Source organism: Colossoma macropomum, unplaced genomic scaffold (assembly GCF_904425465.1).
Source record: "Colossoma macropomum unplaced genomic scaffold, Colossoma_macropomum, whole genome shotgun sequence".
Lineage (NCBI taxonomy): Eukaryota > Metazoa > Chordata > Actinopteri > Characiformes > Serrasalmidae > Colossoma > Colossoma macropomum.
In genome coordinates, this window is record NW_023496047.1 from 105132 (window position 1) to 126799 (window position 21668).

At 40.0% G+C, this 21668-nt stretch overlaps 1 protein-coding gene across 1 annotated transcript; it reads left to right on the plus strand.

Moving 5' to 3' along the window:
• Window positions 1-385: 385 nt before the first annotated feature.
• LOC118804443 (butyrophilin subfamily 3 member A2-like) lies at window positions 386-14419 on the plus strand. Its single transcript, XM_036564951.1, has 4 exons — window positions 386-532; window positions 7323-7379; window positions 13557-13922; window positions 14037-14419. Exons 2-4 carry the CDS (start codon window positions 7325-7327, stop codon window positions 14417-14419), a joined length of 804 nt encoding a protein of 267 aa, XP_036420844.1. The 5' UTR covers window positions 386-532; window positions 7323-7324.
• Window positions 14420-21668: the final 7249 nt, after the last annotated feature.

Consider the following 21668-nt stretch of genomic DNA (forward strand, 5'->3'; position numbering starts at 1 on the left):
CAAACCGGGCTCTGATTGTGTTCAGTAGTCTGTGTTCAGCTCCGTAGTGCTCTGTGTTTTGCCTCTGTGCTGTTATCCGGTGTCGACCAGAGGAGGATGGGTTCCCCTTTTGAGTCTGGTTCCTCTCGAGGTTTCTTCCTCCTGTTGAGGGAGTTTGCCACTGTCGCCGAGGCCTGCTCACTGGGGGCGCGGACCCGGATTCTCTGTAAAGCTGCTTTGTGACAACATCTGTTGTAAAAGGCGCTACATAAATAAATTTGACTTGACTCTCTGTGCGGAGCGGAGAGCCGTTAGAGGTTCAGCCGCTACTTTTCCGGTAGTTCAGTTTGATGAAGAGCGCTGTGATTGGTCAAACTGCGCATTACCAGCGGCGCCATTTAGTGGAGGAGAGAGGAGCGGAGCTGCGCTGAGTTCCTGATCTGAGTCTCTAACGGACAATAAAACTGAGGAAAGAGTCAGAACTACAGGAGGCACTGAGTCAGAAGGAGAGCTGGAGGACTCCTGCTGAGGCAGAGCTTCACCGGAGAGAGCAGTGAGTAACGATACGACTCTAACTGTAATAACTGGACCGGTCCGAGCTCAGCAGCAGCACCGCGAGCCGAACCCCCGCCCGCTGAGTCTGAGACTCTGAGTTCATTTAGTCCTGCATCTCTGTGGTACCGGGCTGAGAGACTCAGAACCGGGACGGAGAAGAGGAGCGGTTTCGCTTAGAACGGGTTCACTTTATGGTTCCGGGAAAGTTGCCTGTCTGGGTGCGGTCACACAGGACAACGTTATTTTTTCCACCCGTATTCCGGCATAGCCCACATCCTGCGCTGTGATTGGTTAGTGGAGTCCTGTCTGCGCTGTTGTTGACTTGTATCTCATTCTGGGTGGGATGTGAAATGAAGGAACACAGACTCCACCTTAAGCTGGACAAACTGTGGGCCTTATACAATCCTAACAGATAAAGCCAGACATAAACTGCAGTTTTAGAAATCCTGATCTTTGGTTATTCACTGTATGTGTATAATTTATACACTCACTCTGTAAGTACACACTCTGTCTGACATGCAGTGATGAGTGTGGGGGTCACACTGTGTGTTTAACAGCCCCCACAGACAGATCTGTGTGTGGACAGTGTCCAATAAACCTGCGTCATAATTTAAAACTAATAATATGTCTAATATATCTAATAACATTCTCTCTATGGTCTGTTTTACACACACAAATAAAAAACACTGTATTAATGTTTAAACCCCACAATTCTGTTCAGTGAAGCAGAGTAAAGTCAGCATAAACAGACTGTAGAGGCAAATACTGACTTCTCTGCCCCAGTTTGTGTGAGTTCACCTGTGTGGTGCAGTGGTGGTGCTGATTATCTTTGTGTGTTGTTTTTGACGGGATGGAGTGCAAAATAGACGATAAGGCAGAGAGAGAGAGAGAGAGAGAGAGAGAGAGAGACACAGAGAGAGAGAGAGAGAGAGAGAGAGAGAGAGAGAGGGAGAGAGAGAGAGAGAGAGAAGAGGAGAGAGAGAGAGAGAGAGAGAGAGAGAGAGTATAACACACAGTTTCAGCTATGAAAAAGAACTCAAACTCCCAGATCCCCCCATCATCACGTGACACAGACAAAGCTAAACTGGATCAGATCAGTTTGTGTTTGTATGTGTTGTGAAAATGGTAATGGTAATGATAACTGATTAGTGGATCAATACATTATACATATGATAAAGGTTCTCGTTTGGAGGGCGAAGTCAACATCGTCTTGACTTCAGCAGCAGAACTTGTCCAGGAATCACTGTGACCTCATTTCCCTTTATAAAACTGAAAATACTGTCAGACGCAGCTGTTTACAAACCATAAACTACTGTAAGATGCTTAATATTAAAATAAAACATAACAACTGATTGCTGATATACGACTGCTGCACAGTCTTACTCTGCGCTAAAGGATACACATAGAGCTGGGCGATATGGCCAAAAATGTTATCACGATAAACAAAATTCATATCGTTCAATATCGATACATATCGCCATAAATGTCATTATTTATTTTAAGTTTGAAGGCTGATTTTTGCTCCTAGGTGGTTAATCACTGTTTTAAACTATCCTTTATGGTCAGAACACGACAAACACTCACCAGACAGTGGAACATTTCACAGATCTGTAATGGGAGAGTGGGAGAGAGTTACTGGTGAGCTGTTTTTACCAGCTGGAAAAGCACAGCTGTAGTTTTTGTAATAGTCATAATTTAAGAAAGAAAACAGATTATTTTATCTGTCTGGTGACGAGCGCTCGGCTATCCCGTTACAAATGATAAACAAGTGGCATCAACAGAGCTAAACTGCTTAGTTTCTCAACAACGTCAACTTAGTACAAACAGCAAACATTAGCTGACTCAGTACGTCAGTGCTGATCACACCACCTTACTGCCGTCACTCCCACCACATCCACATCAGAGCATATCACAGTGTTCAGACACAGCTAGCAGACGACTGGGCTTCTCTACTCTATCGTAGTAAATTGAGGGGTGAACCGCAACACCAGACAAACTGAGTCCTCCTTTTAGGTGCGTTTAAACTGAAAGCGGTGCTTCTGTGTCTTGTCTGATCTACAGTAACATCAATTCTCCGTGCTGTGAGAGTGACAGAGCTGCTTCAGGTTAGCCAGCTGCTAAAAACAGCTAGCCTGGAAAGATAACACTCTCCCATTCTCCCAATGCCTCACAGCTTCCTCAGTTTACTTTAGTTTAAATCAGGGCTGTAACTGCATGAACCACTTCTTTCTTTCACTTTCGTTGCTTGGGAAAGCACTAATACTGAAATATGACTGAGTGCTGTAACAGTGCTGTAGCTGTGAGGAGCAGACGTGATTTAACGCTGCTAAAGCTGTTAGGACGTTAGGAAAGAGGTGAGTTCACTGTAGGACAGAACAGTTACACCACTGACCTCGTCACTCACACTCGGTCACAGAAGGACAGATCACCGTCGCTCCACTCAAACAGGGAATGTATAACTCCACGTTTCAGACGCTGCTCAAGTATATTTGGTGACTCAGTTTTACTCGTCGCCCCTCCCTCTCTAATCATGTTGAAAAACTCGGAAGTGCACCCTCTCCTGGTGACAGCAGAGTAGTGTCGCTTTCTTTACAGTAGAAAACGCCACCAGGGCTGTCGCTGAACGTGGATGTGTGAGAATGGTGTATTATATTGAAATTTATCGAACATTTCTTATTGTTATATTGAGGAAAGTTATATTGCGATAATTATCATTATCGTTTTATTGCCCAGCCCTAGCTACACAGCTAACAATAGCCAAAAAAGTCATTACGCCACGGCTCTGCACCACGTTTATAACCTGACAAAGTTTTTTTTACTCTTTAATTTTTATAAAACCCACATCCCCACATCCCCCCAGTCTCTGTGAGACTACTTTATTATTCTAATAATCAGGAGTTCAGTATTTGTACATATACAGTAAAGTACATGCAGCAGCTTAAGGACACATAAATATAAAGCTGGTAAACGTGTTTATTTGAGGATGTTATAATTAGAGGTGTTGAACTTTGGTACAGTTGGCGCTGGGTGTGATGCTCAGATCTGTCTCCCATTGTGCATCTGGAAGTTGTGATGTTAAGCCAGTGTAGTTTAATTGTTTAGAAAAGTTTGTGAGGGGATTTTAAAATGATACCTTTAAACATTTCTTCTGCTGTGAGGTGGTTCTGAATCATGTTACTAAATGTATTAATATATTAAATTATTAAATGTATTAATATTTTAAATGTACAGTGTGGATGATGGCAGATGGCAGATTTTAGTTGTAGGTACTGAAGAAAAGTTTCAGAAGTACCAGTTCTGTACTTCTGGACTGATTCTCTGGACTGAGGTTTGTTTAATGTCTTGTGTGTCAGAGATGCTTTTGTTTGTCCATTCAGGTATATCTGTTATTGTGCAGACAGTCTGGCCTGTTCCAAAGTGGAGTGGTTGTTTCCATATCTGTGCTGTTGAGTTGGTGATTTTGATGGCTGTTGTTGGTGATTAAAGTAGGTGTGATATCTTACAGAGGGTCTGATCAATAATAGATCAGAAATTTATATTTCTTTACACTTTGATTGGTTTCAATCCAGGAGTTACATTGATCATTAAGGGGTTTCCATTTTTAATTAAATTGCAGTCGTGTGGCACAAAAATAACTGTAAAAATTAAGGGATTTAAACCACCTCGCAGTTTAGTTTTTTTTGTAATGTGAACAGCTGAATTCTTTTTTTTTTCAGTATAAATTGGATCTAAAGGTGTGAAGGGAGTTGAACCAGGTAGATGGAATAATTGGATTGGAATATGAGTTGAGATAAAGTATGTTTTTTTTTGTAATTCAGATGTTTAATTGCTTTTCTGCTGTTCAGCCTCACAACAGTGTGTAATAAAAAGGTAGTTTATTTTTGGTAGTGCAGTTATTTTGATTTGATTTCTGATCGGACTGTGAGAGTGATGTGTTCATCAGTGGATTTAGACCATCCTGTACTGATTTGAGGAGAGGATTATGGTTTACATATGTATAAGATTTATGCCAGACTGTGTGATTTTGTCAGAACAGAGAGGGTTGGTTATTGTTTTTGCTGCAGAGTTCCAGTTGTGTGAATGTGGTGGTGAAAGTGTGGATCAGCTGACAGAATAATTAGAGATCTTTGAGAAAAAGTTGATCAGTTTAGTAGTTATTTATAAGGACTCTGGGGGATTTTACAGATACAGAAGTCTACTGTGTGCATATAGACTCATTTTATACTGGCTGTTGTCGACTTATATTCCTTTAATCTTACTGTTTTGATTCTGATTCCTCTCTGTAGTGTGAAGCGTGATGTTAATCCATTACCTGTGATTGAGGCTGTTGGTGAGTTGTATAATGCAGTAACCCATTTGTTAAATGACTCTCCAAACACAGTATTCTATAGTGCAGTTAGTATAAACTTATATAATTACGATGTACATCTGAGTGGTCAGTCTGAGTGGGTGAGGACATGTTAAAGTATTGAAATGGGCCGCTGGACTGGGTACCAGTTTAGCATATGTGTGTACTCAGTTTGTGTGTAAAGTTGAAGTCCTTATTTAACACGACTGAGTTTCAAACAGAAACTAAAGTCATGTTTAAGGTAGTAACAGCTAACTAATGTGTACACAGCCTCATACACTGAACACTGTTGCTTTAACAGGACGATAACAAGTGGGGCACAACTTGTTATAATTGGTTAGTTGGTCCATTAATTAATCAGTTAGTTGGTAAATGTAAAACTGCAGATGATAGTCTGGATTTTTTTTTTCAACAGTTGTAAAATAAAATAATTATTCCTTTCATTCCTTCTTTATAAAAACTGGTTAAAATTCATCTGAAGTTATGAGTTTTGTCATTATGATTAAACTGTTATGCTGCAAATAAGCTTAGATAATGCCGTGAACATGCAGCGCTAAGCACGCTGATTCCACACCATCTGTGTAGTGAGCAGTCTGAGGTCAGTGTGTTTGTTGTTGAAGGAGCGTCAGATTGTAATGAGTTAATGAGTTAAAGGGGTAAATCACATGCAGTCAGGTGGTCTCAGCTAATACTGATAGCGTGAGTAGCTTCAATGTTTGGCGAATTCCAGCAGCATCTGATGATCTTAGATGAAAGTTTGAGTGTAAGAGATGCACAAATGAGACAAATGAGTTGGAAAAATTCAGATATAAAATATCACTTAGCCGCGTTTTGGCCGGGTCAGTCGGTCATGCACAGTTCTGTACTGCAGTCTTTGTTAATCTGTATTTCCGTCTTTCAGTCATGTGATGTAACTGTGAAGTGCAAACTCATCAGGCCCACTAACAGATACCGGGATCCACTGCCCACAGTTTTTATTTTGTTATTGGTTATTGGTTATGCTGATTGGTTATTAAAGCCCTGATAAGTTCAGAACCGGTTAAGAATCAATAAACGTGCTGCCATGGAAACACAGATGCAGCTCAAATTGTATTTTTCTGCATTTAATGAAACAGAAGATTGTGAACACGTTTTATGAACTGATTAAAACTGAATACCTGTAATCTGAATACTTCATCTGTTACCTGTATATTTTAAAATATTTTCTCAAAACAGCTGAACTCTATATTAGTGCGCCACAAAAGATCCTTGTGCTGAGAGCAAACAGGCTGAACAGCTCCATCACTGATATCACAGGCTTGAATTAAAGTACTTATGATGTGATTCACTGTAAATCTGCAGTATAAACGTCTAAAAATGTCTCTTTAATGGCTCACATGCTTCAGCATGTCTGTGTTTCACTCAGATCTGCTGTGGGAGTTTTGAAAGTGGAGCTTCTAAACAGTGCAGTATTTGTTGAGTATGGATGTGTCTGAGTCCCACATGACTGTTTGATAGCTATATTTTGCGCTGTTTGGCTGCAGCATCCAGTATTTAAATTCCTACATAGGGTGCAGGGAGCCGTTTGAGATCTAGCCCCATTGTGGGAAAAAATGCTAAATAGGACCTGCGGTGGTGATTTGGTACCAAGAAGCACTTATAAAGTGAAGGTTTGAACAATGAAATGATCACAGTGCACAATAATGGGCAACCGAACATTCTTCTGCTCTGTTTTGCGTCGTGAACCCCCTTCCTGTGGTAAAATCACAGTTATGCACGAACTCTCTGGGCTTATCACTTAGTTAAAGCTATATATCTATGGAAAAAGTCCTGCAAATTTTTTCACTGTCACATAGCAAGAATATGGCTGTGTATGTATTTTCATCATCATCATGTTGGCTGCTGTTTAGAGACCAGCGAAGGAACGAGTGATGACCAGTGGGAAGGACAGGCATATTGGAGTCTTTATGGTTTTGAAAGTTGGACTTGGACTTGGATACAGTTACCATACATTGTTCCTTTTGCGCAGCTTGTTATTGTATTATTTGTTATTGTTTGTTTGTTTCAGTTTTGTTCATAAACATGTTCATATTCAATTATGAATCTCTTCATTTCATGAACTCCCCTGCCCTCCATTTTGTCTCCTAACCCCCGACACATTTCAGGCACAGAAGGTTTCCTTGTTTTAAGTCTTGTAAAAAAATTAATAGCATGTTAAACATTTATTCTGTCAGGTGATGTTTTAGTCTCTGAGCTGTCTGTGTGGTTCCTGCTGGTTTCAGCAGCTCTTATTCAGCTGCTCAGTGAAGATATTATTAGATACTAAACTCTGAAATGGCTAAAATCATTCAAAATGTTGATGTAAGTGTATTAAAGTGTGTTAAATTCAGCACTGACTGAGTTTCAGTGTGAGTGTGATCAGCTGTGCTCAGTGAACTGAAATGTTGTTCTTGTGTTTCAGAAATGAAGTGTGTCTGGGTGATGATGATGTTCCTCCACTGTTCCTCCGCTTCTGAAGGTACAGTAACTCTACTATTAGAGGAATACCAAACAGGCTGAATCACTTCTGAAACTGAATCACTCTAGTTAGGTCTGAATGTCTCCTCTGCTGGATTGAGGATGTTTATTAAAGGTGTCAGGGGACGAACACAGATGTGAGTTAAAGGAACACAAATCACACAACTTTTAAGCAATCAATGGTCTTTTAGGAGATTTGAGTAGATTATCTGTGGTGTGTGTTATTGAGTAGATTATCTCTGGTGTGTGTGATTGAGTAGATTATCTGACATGTGTGTGATTGAGTAGATTATCTGTGGTGTGTGTTATTGAGTAGATTATCTGTGGTGTGTGTGTTATTGAGTAGATTATCTGTGGTGTGTGTGATTGAGTAGATTATCTGTGGTGTGTGTGATTGAGTAGATTATCTGTGGTGTGTGTGATTGAGTAGATTATCTGACGTGTGTGATTGAGTAGATTATCTGTGGTGTGTGTTATTGAGTAGATTATCTGTGGTGTGTGTGATTGAGTAGATTATCTGTGGTGTGTGTGTTATTGAGTAGATTATCTGTGGTGTGTGTTATAGAGTAGATTATCTGTGGTGTGTGTGATTGAGTAGATTATCTGACGTGTGTGATTGAGTAGATTATCTGTGGTGTGTTATTGAGTAGATTATCTGTGGTGTGTGTGATTGAGTAGATTATCTGTGGTGTGTGTGTTATTGAGTAGATTATCTGTGGTGTGTGTTATAGAGTAGATTATCTGTGGTGTGTGTGTGATTGAGTAGATTATCTGTGGTGTGTGTTATTGAGTAGATTATCTGTGGTGTGTGTGATTGGGTAGATTATCTGTGGTGTGTGTTATAGAGTAGATTATCTGTGGTGTGTGTGATTGGGTAGATTATCTGTGGTGTGTGTTATTGAGTAGATTATCTGTGGTGTGTGTTATTGAGTAGATTATCTGTGGTGTGTGTGATTGAGTAGATTATCTGTGGTGTGTGTGATTGAGTAGATTATCTGTGGTGTGTGTTATTGAGTAGATTATCTGTGGTGTGTGTTATTGAGTAGATTATCTGTGGTGTGTTATTGAGTAGATTATCTGTGGTGTGTGTTATTGAGTAGATTATCTGTGGTGTGTGTTATTGAGTAGATTATCTGTGGTGTGTGTGTGATTGAGTAGATTATCTGTGGTGTGTTATTGAGTAGATTATCTGTGGTGTGTGTGTTATTGAGTAGATTATCTGTGGTGTGTGTGATTGAGTAGATTATCTGTGGTGTGTGTGTGATTCAGTAGATTATCTGTGGTGTGTGTGATTGAGTAGATTATCTGTGGTGTGTGTGTTATTGAGTAGATTATCTGTGGTGTGTGTGATTGAGTAGATTATCTGTGGTGTGTGTTATTGAGTAGATTATCTGTGGTGTGTGTGTGATTCAGTAGATTATCTGTGGTGTGTGTGATTGAGTAGATTATCTGTGGTGTGTGTGTTATTGAGTAGATTATCTGTGGTGTGTGTGATTGAGTAGATTATCTGTGGTGTGTGTTATTGAGTAGATTATCTGTGGTGTGTGTTATTGAGTAGATTATCTGTGGTGTGTGTGTGATTGAGTAGATTATCTGTGGTGTGTGTGTGATTGAGTAGATTATCTGTGGTGTGTGTTATTGAGTAGATTATCTGTGGTGTGTGTGTGATTGAGTAGATTATCTGTGGTGTGTGTGTGATTGAGTAGATTATCTGTGTTGTGTGTGTTATTGAGTAGATTATCTGTGGTGTGTGTGATTGAGTAGATTATCTGTGGTGTGTGATTGAGTAGATTATCTGTGGTGTGTGTTATTGAGTAGATTATCTGTGGTGTGTGTGATTGAGTAGATTATCTGTGGTGTGTGTGATTGAGTAGATTATCTGTGGTGTGTGTGATTGAGTAGATTATCTGTGGTGTGTGTTATTGAGTAGATTATCTTTGGTGTGTGTGATTGAGTAGATTATCTGTGGTGTGTGTGATTGAGTAGATTATCTGTGGTGTGTGTGATTGAGTAGATTATCTGTGGTGTGTGATTGAGTAGATTATCTGTGGTGTGTGTGATTGAGTAGATTATCTGTGGTGTGTGTTATTGAGTAGATTATCTGTGGTGTGTGTGTTATTGAGTAGATTATCTGACGTGTGTGTGATTGAGTTGATTATCTGTGGTGTGTGTGATTGAGTAGATTATCTGTGGTGTGTGTTATTGAGTAGATTATCTGTGGTGTGTGTGTGATTGAGTAGATTATCTGTGGTGTGTGTGTGACTGAGTAGATTATCTGTGGTGTGTTATTGAGTAGATTATCTGTGGTGTGTGTGTGACTGAGTAGATTATCTGTGGTGTGTGTTATTGAGTAGATTATCTGTGGTGTGTTATTGAGTAGATTATCTGTGGTTTGTGTGTGTGATTGAGTAGATTATCTGTGGTGTCTGTGATTGAGTAGATTATCTGTGGTGTGTGTGATTGAGTAGATTATCTGTGGTGTGTGTTATTGAGTAGATTATCTGACGTGTGTGTGATTGAGTAGATTATCTGTGGTGTGTGTGATTGAGTAGATTATCTGTGGTGTGTGTGATTGAGTAGATTATCTGTGTTGTGTGTGTTATTGAGTAGATTATCTGTGGTGTGTGTGATTGAGTAGATTATCTGTGGTGTGTGTTTTTGAGTAGATTATCTGTGGTGTGTGTTATTGGGTAGATTATCTGTGGTGTGTGTTATTGAGTAGATTATCTGTGGTGTGTTTGTGTGATTGAGTAGATTATCTGTGGTGTGTGTGATTGAGTAGATTATCTGTGGTGTGTTTGTGTGATTGAGTAGATTATCTGTGGTGTGTTTGTGTGTTATTGAGTAGATTATCTGTGGTGTGTGTGATTGAGTAGATTATCTGTGGTGTGTGTGATTGAGTAGATTATCTGACGTGTGTGTGATTGAGTAGATTATCTGTGGTGTGTGTGATTGAGTAGATTATCTGTGGTGTGTTTGTGTGATTGAGTAGATTATCTGTGGTGTGTTTGTGTGATTATCTGTGGTGTGTGTGATTGAGTAGATTATCTGTGGTGTGTGTGATTGAGTAGATTATCTGTGGTGTGTGTGATTGAGTAGATTATCTGACGTGTGTGTGATTGAGTAGATTATCTGTGGTGTGTGTGATTGAGTAGATTATCTGTGGTGTGTGTTATTGAGTAGATTATCTGTGGTGTGTGTGTGATTAAGTAGATTATCTGTGGTGTGTGTGACTGAGTAGATTATCTGTGGTGTGTGATTGAGTAGATTATCTGTGGTGTGTGTGATTGAGTAGATTATCTGTGGTGTGTGATTGAGTAGATTATCTGTGGTGTGTGTGATTGAGTAGATTATCTGTGGTGTGTGTTATTGAGTAGATTATCTGTGGTGTGTGTGATTGAGTAGATTATCTGTGGTGTGTGTTATTGAGTAGATTATCTGTGGTGTGTGTTATTGAGTAGATTATCTGTGGTGTGTGTGTGATTGAGTAGATTATCTGTGGTGTGTGTGTGATTGAGTAGATTATCTGTGGTGTGTGTGATTGAGTAGATTATCTGTGGTGTGTGTGATTGAGTAGATTATCTGTGGTGTGTGTGATTGAGTAGATTATCTGTGGTGTGTTTGTGTGATTGAGTAGATTATCTGTGGTGTGTGTTATTAAGTAGATTATCTGTGGTGTGTGTGATTGAGTAGATTATCTGTGGTGTGTGTGATTGAGTAGATTATCTGTGGTGTGTGTTATTGAGTAGATTATCTGTGGTGTGTGTGATTGAGTAGATTATCTGTGGTGTGTGTGATTGAGTAGATTATCTGTGGTGTGTTTGTGTGATTGAGTAGATTATCTGTGGTGTGTTTGTGTGATTCAGTAGATTATCTGTGGTGTGTTTGTGTGATTGAGTAGATTATCTGTGGTGTGTGTGTGTGATTGAGTAGATTATCTGTGGTGTGTTATTGAGTAGATTATCTGTGGTGTGTGTTATTGAGTAGATTATCTGTGGTGTGTGTGTGATTGAGTAGATTATCTGTGGTGTGTGTTATTGAGTAGATTATCTGTGGTGTGTGTGATTGAGTAGATTATCTGTGGTGTGTGTTATTGAGTAGATTATCTGTGGTGTGTTATTGAGTAGATTATCTGTGGTGTGTGTTATTGAGTAGATTATCTGTGGTGTGTGTGATTGAGTAGATTATCTGTGGTGTGTTATTGAGTAGATTATCTGTGGTGTGTGTGTTATTGAGTAGATTATCTGTGGTGTGTTATTGAGTAGATTATCTGTGGTGTGTGTTATTGAGTAGATTATCTGTGGTGTGTGTGATTGAGTAGATTATCTGTGGTGTGTGTTTTTGAGTAGATTATCTGTGGTGTGTGTTATTGGGTAGATTATCTGTGGTGTGTGTTATTGAGTAGATTATCTGTGGTGTGTTTGTGTGATTGAGTAGATTATCTGTGGTGTGTGTGATTGAGTAGATTATCTGTGGTGTGTTTGTGTGATTGAGTAGATTATCTGTGGTGTGTTTGTGTGTTATTGAGTAGATTATCTGTGGTGTGTGTGATTGAGTAGATTATCTGTGGTGTGTGTGATTGAGTAGATTATCTGACGTGTGTGTGATTGAGTAGATTATCTGTGGTGTGTGTGATTGAGTAGATTATCTGTGGTGTGTTTGTGTGATTGAGTAGATTATCTGTGGTGTGTTTGTGTGATTGAGTAGATTATCTGTGGTGTGTTTGTGTGATTGAGTAGATTATCTGTGGTGTGTGTGATTGAGTAGATTATCTGTGGTGTGTGTGATTGAGTAGATTATCTGTGGTGTGTGTGATTGAGTAGATTATCTGACGTGTGTGTGATTGAGTAGATTATCTGTGGTGTGTGTTATTGAGTAGATTATCTGTGGTGTGTGTGTGATTAAGTAGATTATCTGTGGTGTGTGTGACTGAGTAGATTATCTGTGGTGTGTGATTGAGTAGATTATCTGTGGTGTGTGTGATTGAGTAGATTATCTGTGGTGTGTGTTATTGAGTAGATTATCTGTGGTGTGTGTGATTGAGTAGATTATCTGTGGTGTGTGTGTGACTGAGTAGATTATCTGTGGTGTGTGTGATTGAGTAGATTATCTGTGGTGTGTGTTATTGAGTAGATTATCTGTGGTGTGTGTTATTGAGTAGATTATCTGTGGTGTGTGTGTGATTGAGTAGATTATCTGTGGTGTGTGTGTGATTGAGTAGATTATCTGTGGTGTGTGTGATTGAGTAGATTATCTGTGGTGTGTGTTATTGAGTAGATTATCTGTGGTGTGTGTTATAGAGTAGATTATCTGTGGTGTGTGTTATTGAGTAGATTATCTGTGGTGTGTGTGATTGAGTAGATTATCTGTGGTGTGTTATTGAGTAGATTATCTGTGGTGTGTGTGTTATTGAGTAGATTATCTGTGGTGTGTTATTGAGTAGATTATCTGTGGTGTGTGTTATTGAGTAGATTATCTGTGGTGTGTGTTATTGAGTAGATTATCTGTGGTGTGTGTGATTGAGTAGATTATCTGTGGTGTGTGTTATTGAGTAGATTATCTGTGGTGTGTGTGATTGAGTAGATTATCTGTGGTGTGTTATTGAGTAGATTATCTGTGGTGTGTGTGTTATTGAGTAGATTATCTGTGGTGTGTTATTGAGTAGATTATCTGTGGTGTGTGTTATTGAGTAGATTATCTGTGGTGTGTGTTATTGAGTAGATTATCTGTGGTGTGTGTGATTGAGTAGATTATCTGTGTTGTGTGTGTTATTGAGTAGATTATCTGTGGTGTGTGTGATTGAGTAGATTATCTGTGGTGTGTGTTATTGAGTAGATTATCTGTGGTGTGTGTGATTGAGTAGATTATCTGTGGTGTGTGATTAAGTAGATTATCTGTGGTGTGTGTTATTGAGTAGATTATCTGTGGTGTGTGTGATTGAGTAGATTATCTGTGGTGTGTTATTGAGTAGATTATCTGTGGTGTGTGTGATTGAGTAGATTATCTGTGGTGTGTGTTATTGAGTAGATTATCTGTGGTGTGTGTGATTGAGTAGATTATCTGTGGTGTGTGTTATTGAGTAGATTATCTGTGGTGTGTGTGATTGAGTAGATTATCTGTGGTGTGTTATTGAGTAGATTATCTGTCGTTTATTAAATGTTCTGTTTCTCTTTTACAGAGAGGTTTAAGGTTGTGGTTCCAGTTGCTCCTGTTGTCGCTGCAGCTGGCTCTGACGTTGTTCTGCCATGTTCTGTTCGACGCTCGGCTGATCAGTCCAGTCTGAGTGCTGTGGATTTGAACATTACGTGGACCGGATCAGACCTGGGAGGCGCTGTAGTTCATTTCTATGGAGATCATAAAGACATGAACGCCGGGCAGATTCCTCATTACAGAGGGAGAACAGCTCTGTTTAAAGAGGAGCTACAGAACGGCGACGCCTCACTGAGACTGAGTGAAGTTAATCTTCGTGATGAAGGAAAGTACAGATGTCGTGTTGACTCTGACTACTTTGATGATGAGGCCTCTTTTGATCTGAAAGTTGAAGGTAAAAGTCGTTATGTTTACATTATATTTAAAATAAAGTTTATTATTGTAGTAAATGTTCGTGTGAAAGGAAGTGATGTCACACTCACTCGTATTTTTTTCCTTTAATCCACAGTTATTGGAGAGCGTCCAGTGATCACCTTGGAGAGCTATGATAGGAACTCAGAGGAGTTCAGTTTACTGTGTGAGTCTAAAGGCTGGAGGCCTCAGCCTGATCTTCAGTTGCTGAACAGTAAAGGAGACATTCAGACTGCAGGAGTTCCAGAGTCACAGAGACACGCTGAGCTGTTCAATGTGAAACGACGCTTCACTGTACATAAGAACAACATTGACACGTTCTACTGCAGAGCCACACTGGGAAAACACAGGATGGAGGAAGAGATCAAACCTAGTGTCTTCTATGGTGAGTTACTCCACACAGCGGAAAACACTCTGAATCAGCACAAGAACTCTCTGAACTCTCCAAGAAGGAGCGATTTTAAAATTGTTTATATTTAATTCATTAATTTAGGCTTATTTATTTATTAATTTATTTTATTAAATTAAATATTAAAATATTTAATTTACAAATACAAACTCAGTTTTTTTTTTTAAATAACCACCTGTTAAGGCAGCATTTAAAACACGTCCAAAGGAGAAAGAGCATGTAGAGTCAATTAATATACAGTATTAGGGGTGGGAATCTTAGGCACCTCATGCCTCTAGGCACCTCAGCCCTCTGAATTACAATTCAGAGGGCTGCGATGCGATTATAAAACAATTATTGATGCATCTCGATGCATCTTTTTTTTCTATATAGCATTTCTATTTTCTCACTGTGTGAGCCCAAGTTTCAAGTTTATTTGTCATTTGCACAACATGTCAGGACATTTAAGCATTGAAATGCTTGTGGTGAGGCTCAGCTAATCACTCTACAGAAAGTAAATAAGTAAAAATAAAAATACAAGAAAAACCAACTGAAATATATTAAATATACACAAAATATACATAGAATATAGAGACAATATACATTTTAAAGTGACTAAGTGACTCAGTGTTGTTATTTAAAGTGACTTGGTACTTTTAAAGCAAAGTATCTGTAATGATCCATAATGAATTTACTTCCAATATCTTTTATTAATAAATCAAATGGAAGTGATGTGGCAGGTGAACTGGAAGGCTCTCATTCAGTGCTCTCATTTGGAGCACGAGAAGCTGCTGCCACTCATCTGCGATAAAATGCGCAGTTACGGTGAAATAAGATCCAGTGTCAGTGGATGACCACGCAGCACATGTTACAGCCGTCCTCCCCGTTTTCTGTAGTGATTTTATAACTTCGGTTTTGGTCTCATTGTAGAGACGGGGGGGTCGCTGTGTCAGTAAAGTATCTTTGAGACGGGTCGTGTGCAGCATAGCGCGAAAGCCCTGTTTCACAACGACTGAGAACCGCCGTGCAGACTACAGGTCACACAGCAGCGATGCGCTATTCGCATTTATAAGCAGCGCAGTTGGTTTCCTGGTGCGTTAAATCTGCAACGAGAGACAGTCAAACACTAAAAAGTGGCGAAGCTGAAGTCGCTTCTCTTTCGAATTCTTCCGTTCCACCTTAAATGGTGCCACATTTTCATTCGGCGCCTCAGTTAGAATTTAAGGTGGAACGGGTAAATTTGAATAAGAAGCTGGAGAATAAGAAGCGACTTCAGCCTCGGAAAACAGTCGAAAAGGTTTCTGCCGGAGATGGGAGGAAAGCGGCTGTAGCTAAAGCTTAAAGCAGAGCGAAGTAAATCTGCGTTCGTGTTTATATTGTTTAGCCTCTACTAGGACATCAGCACACACTGACACATACTGGACATTAAATGTTGTGGCTCCCAAGGTGGTTTGACTTTGTTGAAAGGTCAAAATGTCTCTTATCATTTGTGTTGTGACTCCTGACTCCTGATTTCTCGCTCGTCCAGTGGTGTTTTTGTTATATGCCGCCGCAGACTGTCCGGGCGCTGCACTTCCGCCCTTTGTGTTCCGTCAACATTACGTTATAAATGAAATATTTAGAAAATCGATTTTTGACATTTATGAATCGATTCAGAATCATTCACGTCCGCATTGCGATGCATCTAAGAATCAATTTTTTCCCGCACCCCTATACAGTACTGAGGAAAAGTCAGAGACCACCCTTTTTCCTGTGTCTAGTTTCCAGTAGGGGGCGACTCAGTGCACATTTTTAGAGACTGGGTTTGTGAGAAGATGCGCAGTGGAAGTGAAGAGAGTCAGATTTCATGGTACCGAATATGATAATGAGAATAGTTTGTGCTGCTCTGTTTAACACGTTACACACATTCCTAAAGTAATGACCATCAGTGGCTCTAAGAACTGGACACACCTGGTTTGGTCAGCTGACCTTAGACGGCCGATTAGCCCAGCTGTTTAAAGTGGCCAGGTTTCTCAGTTGTGTTCAGTAATGAGGGAGGTGCTGATACGACTTCTCCTCTTCTGATACCGATACTGGATTATTGAGTCTGGGCTGATACTGAGTACCAGGTCCAGTACTAGTTCAGTCTGACCTGTCTGGTCCTGATGTTTCTATAATTTCACTGTTTAAATATCTGATTCTGGTAAAACTGTGTTCTGTCTGTCTCTGCTGGACTGAACGGTGTTTAGTTGTTGGATCTGATAGATATTTTTTCTGAAGTTTTCAAAATGACATTTAAAGAGTCTCATTAACAGGATGTGATGTGTGTTTTTGGATCTCATTTATCTCTCTGTGTGTTTTTGGATCTCATTTATCTCTCTGTGTGTTTTTGGATCTCATTTCTATCTCTGTGTGTTTTTGGATCTCATTTATATCTCTGTGTGTTTTTGGATCTCATTTCTATCTCTGTGTGTTTTTGGATCTCATTTCTATCTCTGTGTGTTTTTGGATCTCATTTCTATCTCTGTGTGTTTTTGGATCTCATTTCTATCTCTGTGTGTTTTGTGTCTCATAGTGAGTATCAGAGCTTTAACTGCCTGTATCAGGTATTGAGCTGTGCTGGTCTGGCTGCTCCGTCTGGCGTTTCAGACTCATTTCAGATTAAACAGGAATATAATCAGACTGTAGAAACCTTTGGTCTTCAGTCTGAGTTTATATTTACATTTATTCACACAGATAAATAAAACTGTAATAACTCCACCTTTTCCTGGTCCTCCTGAGGTCAGACCACCTGACATGGTCAACTCAACCGTTCTGACCGCGACTCAGGCAGGACACTTTTACTGAATCTGTAAAAGGGACGCTGACCCTGGCGTTGCACCATGAAAGTCTATTGGGCTCTTCTTAATGATGCAATAACCTGGCCCCTCTTTCATAAAAATGTCAAAATAAAAGTCCTCTGTTTTTCCTGTGCTGACATTTGAGGAAGTCAGAACTTCTGGGCGAAGTTTTTCATTTCAGTGAGTTGAGCTTTTAAAATGACCTTATTTTGCAACTTGGATTTCATTTTAAACTTTTCAAACATAAAATCACGACAAGTTATTTTATTTAGACTTTTATTTTAAATGGGAGCTTCTAGGAGCAACAACAGCTCAGCCAAGAAGCGGGAGACCACTCAAACTCACAGAGTGGGACCCCCCAGTGTCTGTCCTCTGCTGAATCACTAAAGAGCTCCAAACTGCCTCTGGAAGCAACATCAGCACAAGAACTGAGTGTTGAGCTTCACTAAATGGGTTTCCACTCCTGAGCAGCTGCACACAAGCCTAAGATCAAGGGTCCGGGGGTGGGGGGTGTAAAGCACGTTGCCAGTGGAGCAGAGGAGACATGCTGTAGTGGAGGTGGAGCTCTTTTCAGCTATTTTTTTTGTATTCATCTAATGATCACTTTGATTGTGGATTAATCTGCTGAGTATTTTCTTTATTAACTGTTTGATTGTTTGGTTTTTATAAAATAGTGAGAAACACCATCACTAATGCTCTAAATGATGACCAACACAGAGGTCAGTTTACTGTAGGAGGGCCAGACTGATCCCCTCTGTACCTTTAACTCCTACACACTCACTCCTGTCAGCCTTCTGAGCTGAGACAGTGTGTGTGTTCCTTTGTGAGGTCAGATCAGGGTCAGCGTGTGTTAGTCAGAGGTGACCGAATGGACAGACGGGCAGGTGTAGCCGGGAGCCGGATGAGGAGAATTATTTCATAGCTCGTTTAATTAACGACGTCAATAAGGAAGAGAATATCACAAACACAGCGTACCGGAGTCAACCTGCACTCTCGAAAGAGACGGTTCTTCAAGGGTTCTTTAGTACAGAAAATGGTGATGATTAAAAATATCTTCAGACTGATGGAGAATGTGCTGTAGATATTTCTATATAGAACTATTTTGAAGAGGTTCTATATAGCACCCAAAAGGTCAAGCTTGTAATAATAGAAGAACCCGTTTTGGTGCAATATAGAACCCTTTTCAAAAAGGGTTCTATATTGAACCATCTATAGGACATTCATGCACACTTTCCATCTTAAGAACTTTTTCTTGATGCAAAGAACCCTTTAATCATGCAAAGGGTTCTTTGAGTGTTCATGGTTCTATATAGAATCAATTCTTTACTAAAGAACCCTTGAAGAACCTTGTTTTTAAGAGTGTGGTGTTCACTCTTCCACTCCAGCCCAGACGGCGGAGAGCGTTACTGATGAGCAGTGAGCAGATGAGACAGGAAGGACGTGGAGTCGATGCTGATCAGTGACTCCATCACACGCTGACAGAGCTCCAGCTCGTCAGTTCATCAGCTACCTGATCATGTAGAGTCAGGTCACTGCCTCACCTGTGCTTTCAAACATGAACTGAACCCAGTCCAGAACCCCCTCAGTGACGTTAGTAGAACTTAAAGAGGGATGATGGGCAGAGTGCGGTCCGGTGGTCTTTATCGTGTTACAGCACAAACGTTCTCTCTCTCTACTGCACAGCAGAGCTGCCCTCCTCCACTCATCACTGCAGCACGTTTAAAACACACAGTACGTCTGTTACTGACCGGTACAGCAGGGGGGAGTTTACATCGGTTACATTTTAAAATACTGATAATAAACAAATGTACACGATATGATAACCATCAATATTCATACCATGATATACCATGAAACCAGTCGCTGCTGCAGCCCTACAGACGAACAGGCCGACTTCAGCTGCAGATGAGAGAGACAGTGAGCTGAGTTTGGGTGGTGGTTTATGTGAGAGTTAGTGATGAATGAAAGAACGTTAGTTGTTCGTGTGAAAGTCTGAAGTGGAACAGGGAGTCAGGGACTTGTTGGGGAGCAGATTTCAGTGAGAGGAGCAGCTGGAGCTCATCGGTGTTTAAGTAGAGATGCATGATGATCAGAATCATATCAGTATTTACAGATATGTGCTCTAAAATGATCAGCACTGGACCGATGATTAGAAATGACCGACATTTCAAACCGGTATTTGATGATATTTTTATCCACAAGAGTGGAAAGTGTGGGACGCTGAGTTACTCTGCCATAATGTCTGTGTTTGATTAGTTTAGTCTATTTGTAACTTTACAGAAAGTCAGATTTCTCTGTAATGCAAACTACATAGCAGAGTAAAACAGTGAACACTTTAATAATCATATTTCAGTGTTTGTCTTAAATGTTAATGTAGGTAAAGTGGCTCACTGAGACTCGAGAGCAGCACAGATGAGTTTATATCTCCATCAGATCTGAGAGCTTCAGTGGTAGAGTGCTAGATAACACTCTGGAACATGTGAGACCAGGAGGCAGATTTACTGACTTGTTTTGTGTGGCTGTAGTGATTTATTGGTCCTGTAGCAGCTTAAAACAGTCAACAGTGCTTTGTGCTTCTGCCTCAGCGCTTCTGCCTTTATAGGAGTTTCTCTGTCAGAGAGCACTGAGATTATTATAATGAGGCACAGACTCAGATCACCAACACTGATTAAGTACTGACTGTGTTCTGATCAACACCTGAGAGAAGATCAGCTTCTCTTCACTGCTAACACTGAACTCAGAGAGAAAAGAGTTTCTCTGACAGCTTCAGTGAAACATAAAAACACATGGAAACACCTGCAGTGTCACTTTATTCCTAATGTGGTGAAAATATATAAACAAGCAGTTTAAGAGGTTTGATTTACTAATGATGTCATACTTTTCCAGACAGGTGATAAAAGTAGGAATGAACTGATCAGGAGTTATTATGGCAGATTCCAGTTTCTTTAGATAAACTGGCAGATGAGCAGTTTTTATTAGCCTTTTCTGTTTGAAGTTTGCACTTTATGGGGTAAATAAACAGATGAAACACACCAGCACGTTTCCAGTTTATCTGAACATGTGTGTTTATATAAAAGACTGACTGTCAGGGGTGGCGCCACACCTCCAGACATATTGTTTCCAAAAAAATAAAATAAAAACGGTGGGCTGAGTGATGAAATACAATTAGGCCACTGACTAAAATTGCGTTTCATGTCAAAAGACTTTCATGACGTCTTTATAGACCTATTCAGAGGTTGGTAGTAACTCATTACCTTTACTGAAGTACTTTAGTGAAATATTGATGGATTTTTACTCTCCTGAGTTTTTTAAGTCATATTAGTTTTATATCTGTTCAGGTCTTTTAGTGAGTAAAGGAATCTTTTACTCCGTCACATTTCAGCCATTCATATTTAGATACTTATTCAATTTTATCTGTTTAATTTCAGTTTGCTTTGATGGTGATATTTGTACTGCTTTGTGATTGGTTACATCTCTGACTTTGGAGTTTCTGTATTTTAAACAAAAAAAAACCCAAGAAGAGAAAAACAGCTGCACAGTCTTCGGTTCCTGTGCTGATAAATGCTGAATGCAGTAAGAAGTTCCACTGCAGTCCTCAGTACTCAAGTAGATTTTATCCTTCTTTGTTGTATTTCTGTTCAGTTTATTCTGTCGAAGGTACTTTACTTAATTATTGTATAAGATAATAAATAAGATAACAGTATTTATTAGCAAACATCTCTGAAGAGAGTCAGGCTGTTTTCATACCCAGTTCATTTTTGAAGTACCACATTTAGTTGTTGTGATATTTTACCTCTTTCCTTTTGTTCGGATGGTGAACTGCAGAGGCTAAAGTGGACTGAATTACACTTGTGGGTGTTTATTGATCAGAAGTTTTTCAGAGATGCCAGCGCTCTGTTATTTTCACATTCACCACCAGGAAAACTGAAACAATAGAGGCGCTTGTCGTCTGTGTGTATACCAGTTTAAATTTAATCAGGTCGCTGATGCTTGGACAGAAATTTGCTCCAGGATCCATAATCAAACACACATCATTATTTTGCTGCTTCTCTGTGGTTGTTTACTGCAGCTGGCAGTGCAGGAGAGATATGAGTGTTTATGAAGAGTGAGATGTTGAAGCAGCAGGTTGTTCAGACGGTACAGCAGAAATGAGCTCTAGGAAGAAAACGTGTTGGATTCCCTCGTGAATCAGCGCGGTTCAGTTGTTTGGTGCTGCCTGAATTCAGTTGGAGTCGCATGTCAAAACCAAACTAAATGAAAGGTTGGACAGGTTCACACCAACCAAGGTGGGTCTGAAAGCACCTCCCACTGAAATGGAGGTTCTGATTGGCTCTGTCTCTCAGTCTCACTCTGTCTGCTTGTGCTGGTCAGCGCTTCATGAAGTTTAGGGAAAGTGGCGGTTTTTATGTCGTGTCCTGAACTTAGAAGTAGCAGGGCGTCGCCACAGTACTTTGAAAAGTAGTGGGTCAAATGCCCGCCTGCCACCGTGGATCCGGCGGCCCTGCTGACTCCTTTCTCTTTT

Excerpts from the sequence above, each read along its gene's own strand:
- LOC118804443 (XM_036564951.1), top strand. The coding sequence starts at position 7,325 with ATGAAGTGTGTCTGGGTGATGATGATGTTCCTCCACTGTTCCTCCGCT. Across the intron at positions 7,380-13,556 it reads CTGTTCCTCCGCTTCTGAAG|AGAGGTTTAAGGTTGTGGTT; the intron begins GTACAGTAACTC and ends TCTCTTTTACAG. Across the intron at positions 13,923-14,036 it reads TTTTGATCTGAAAGTTGAAG|TTATTGGAGAGCGTCCAGTG; the intron begins GTAAAAGTCGTT and ends TTTAATCCACAG.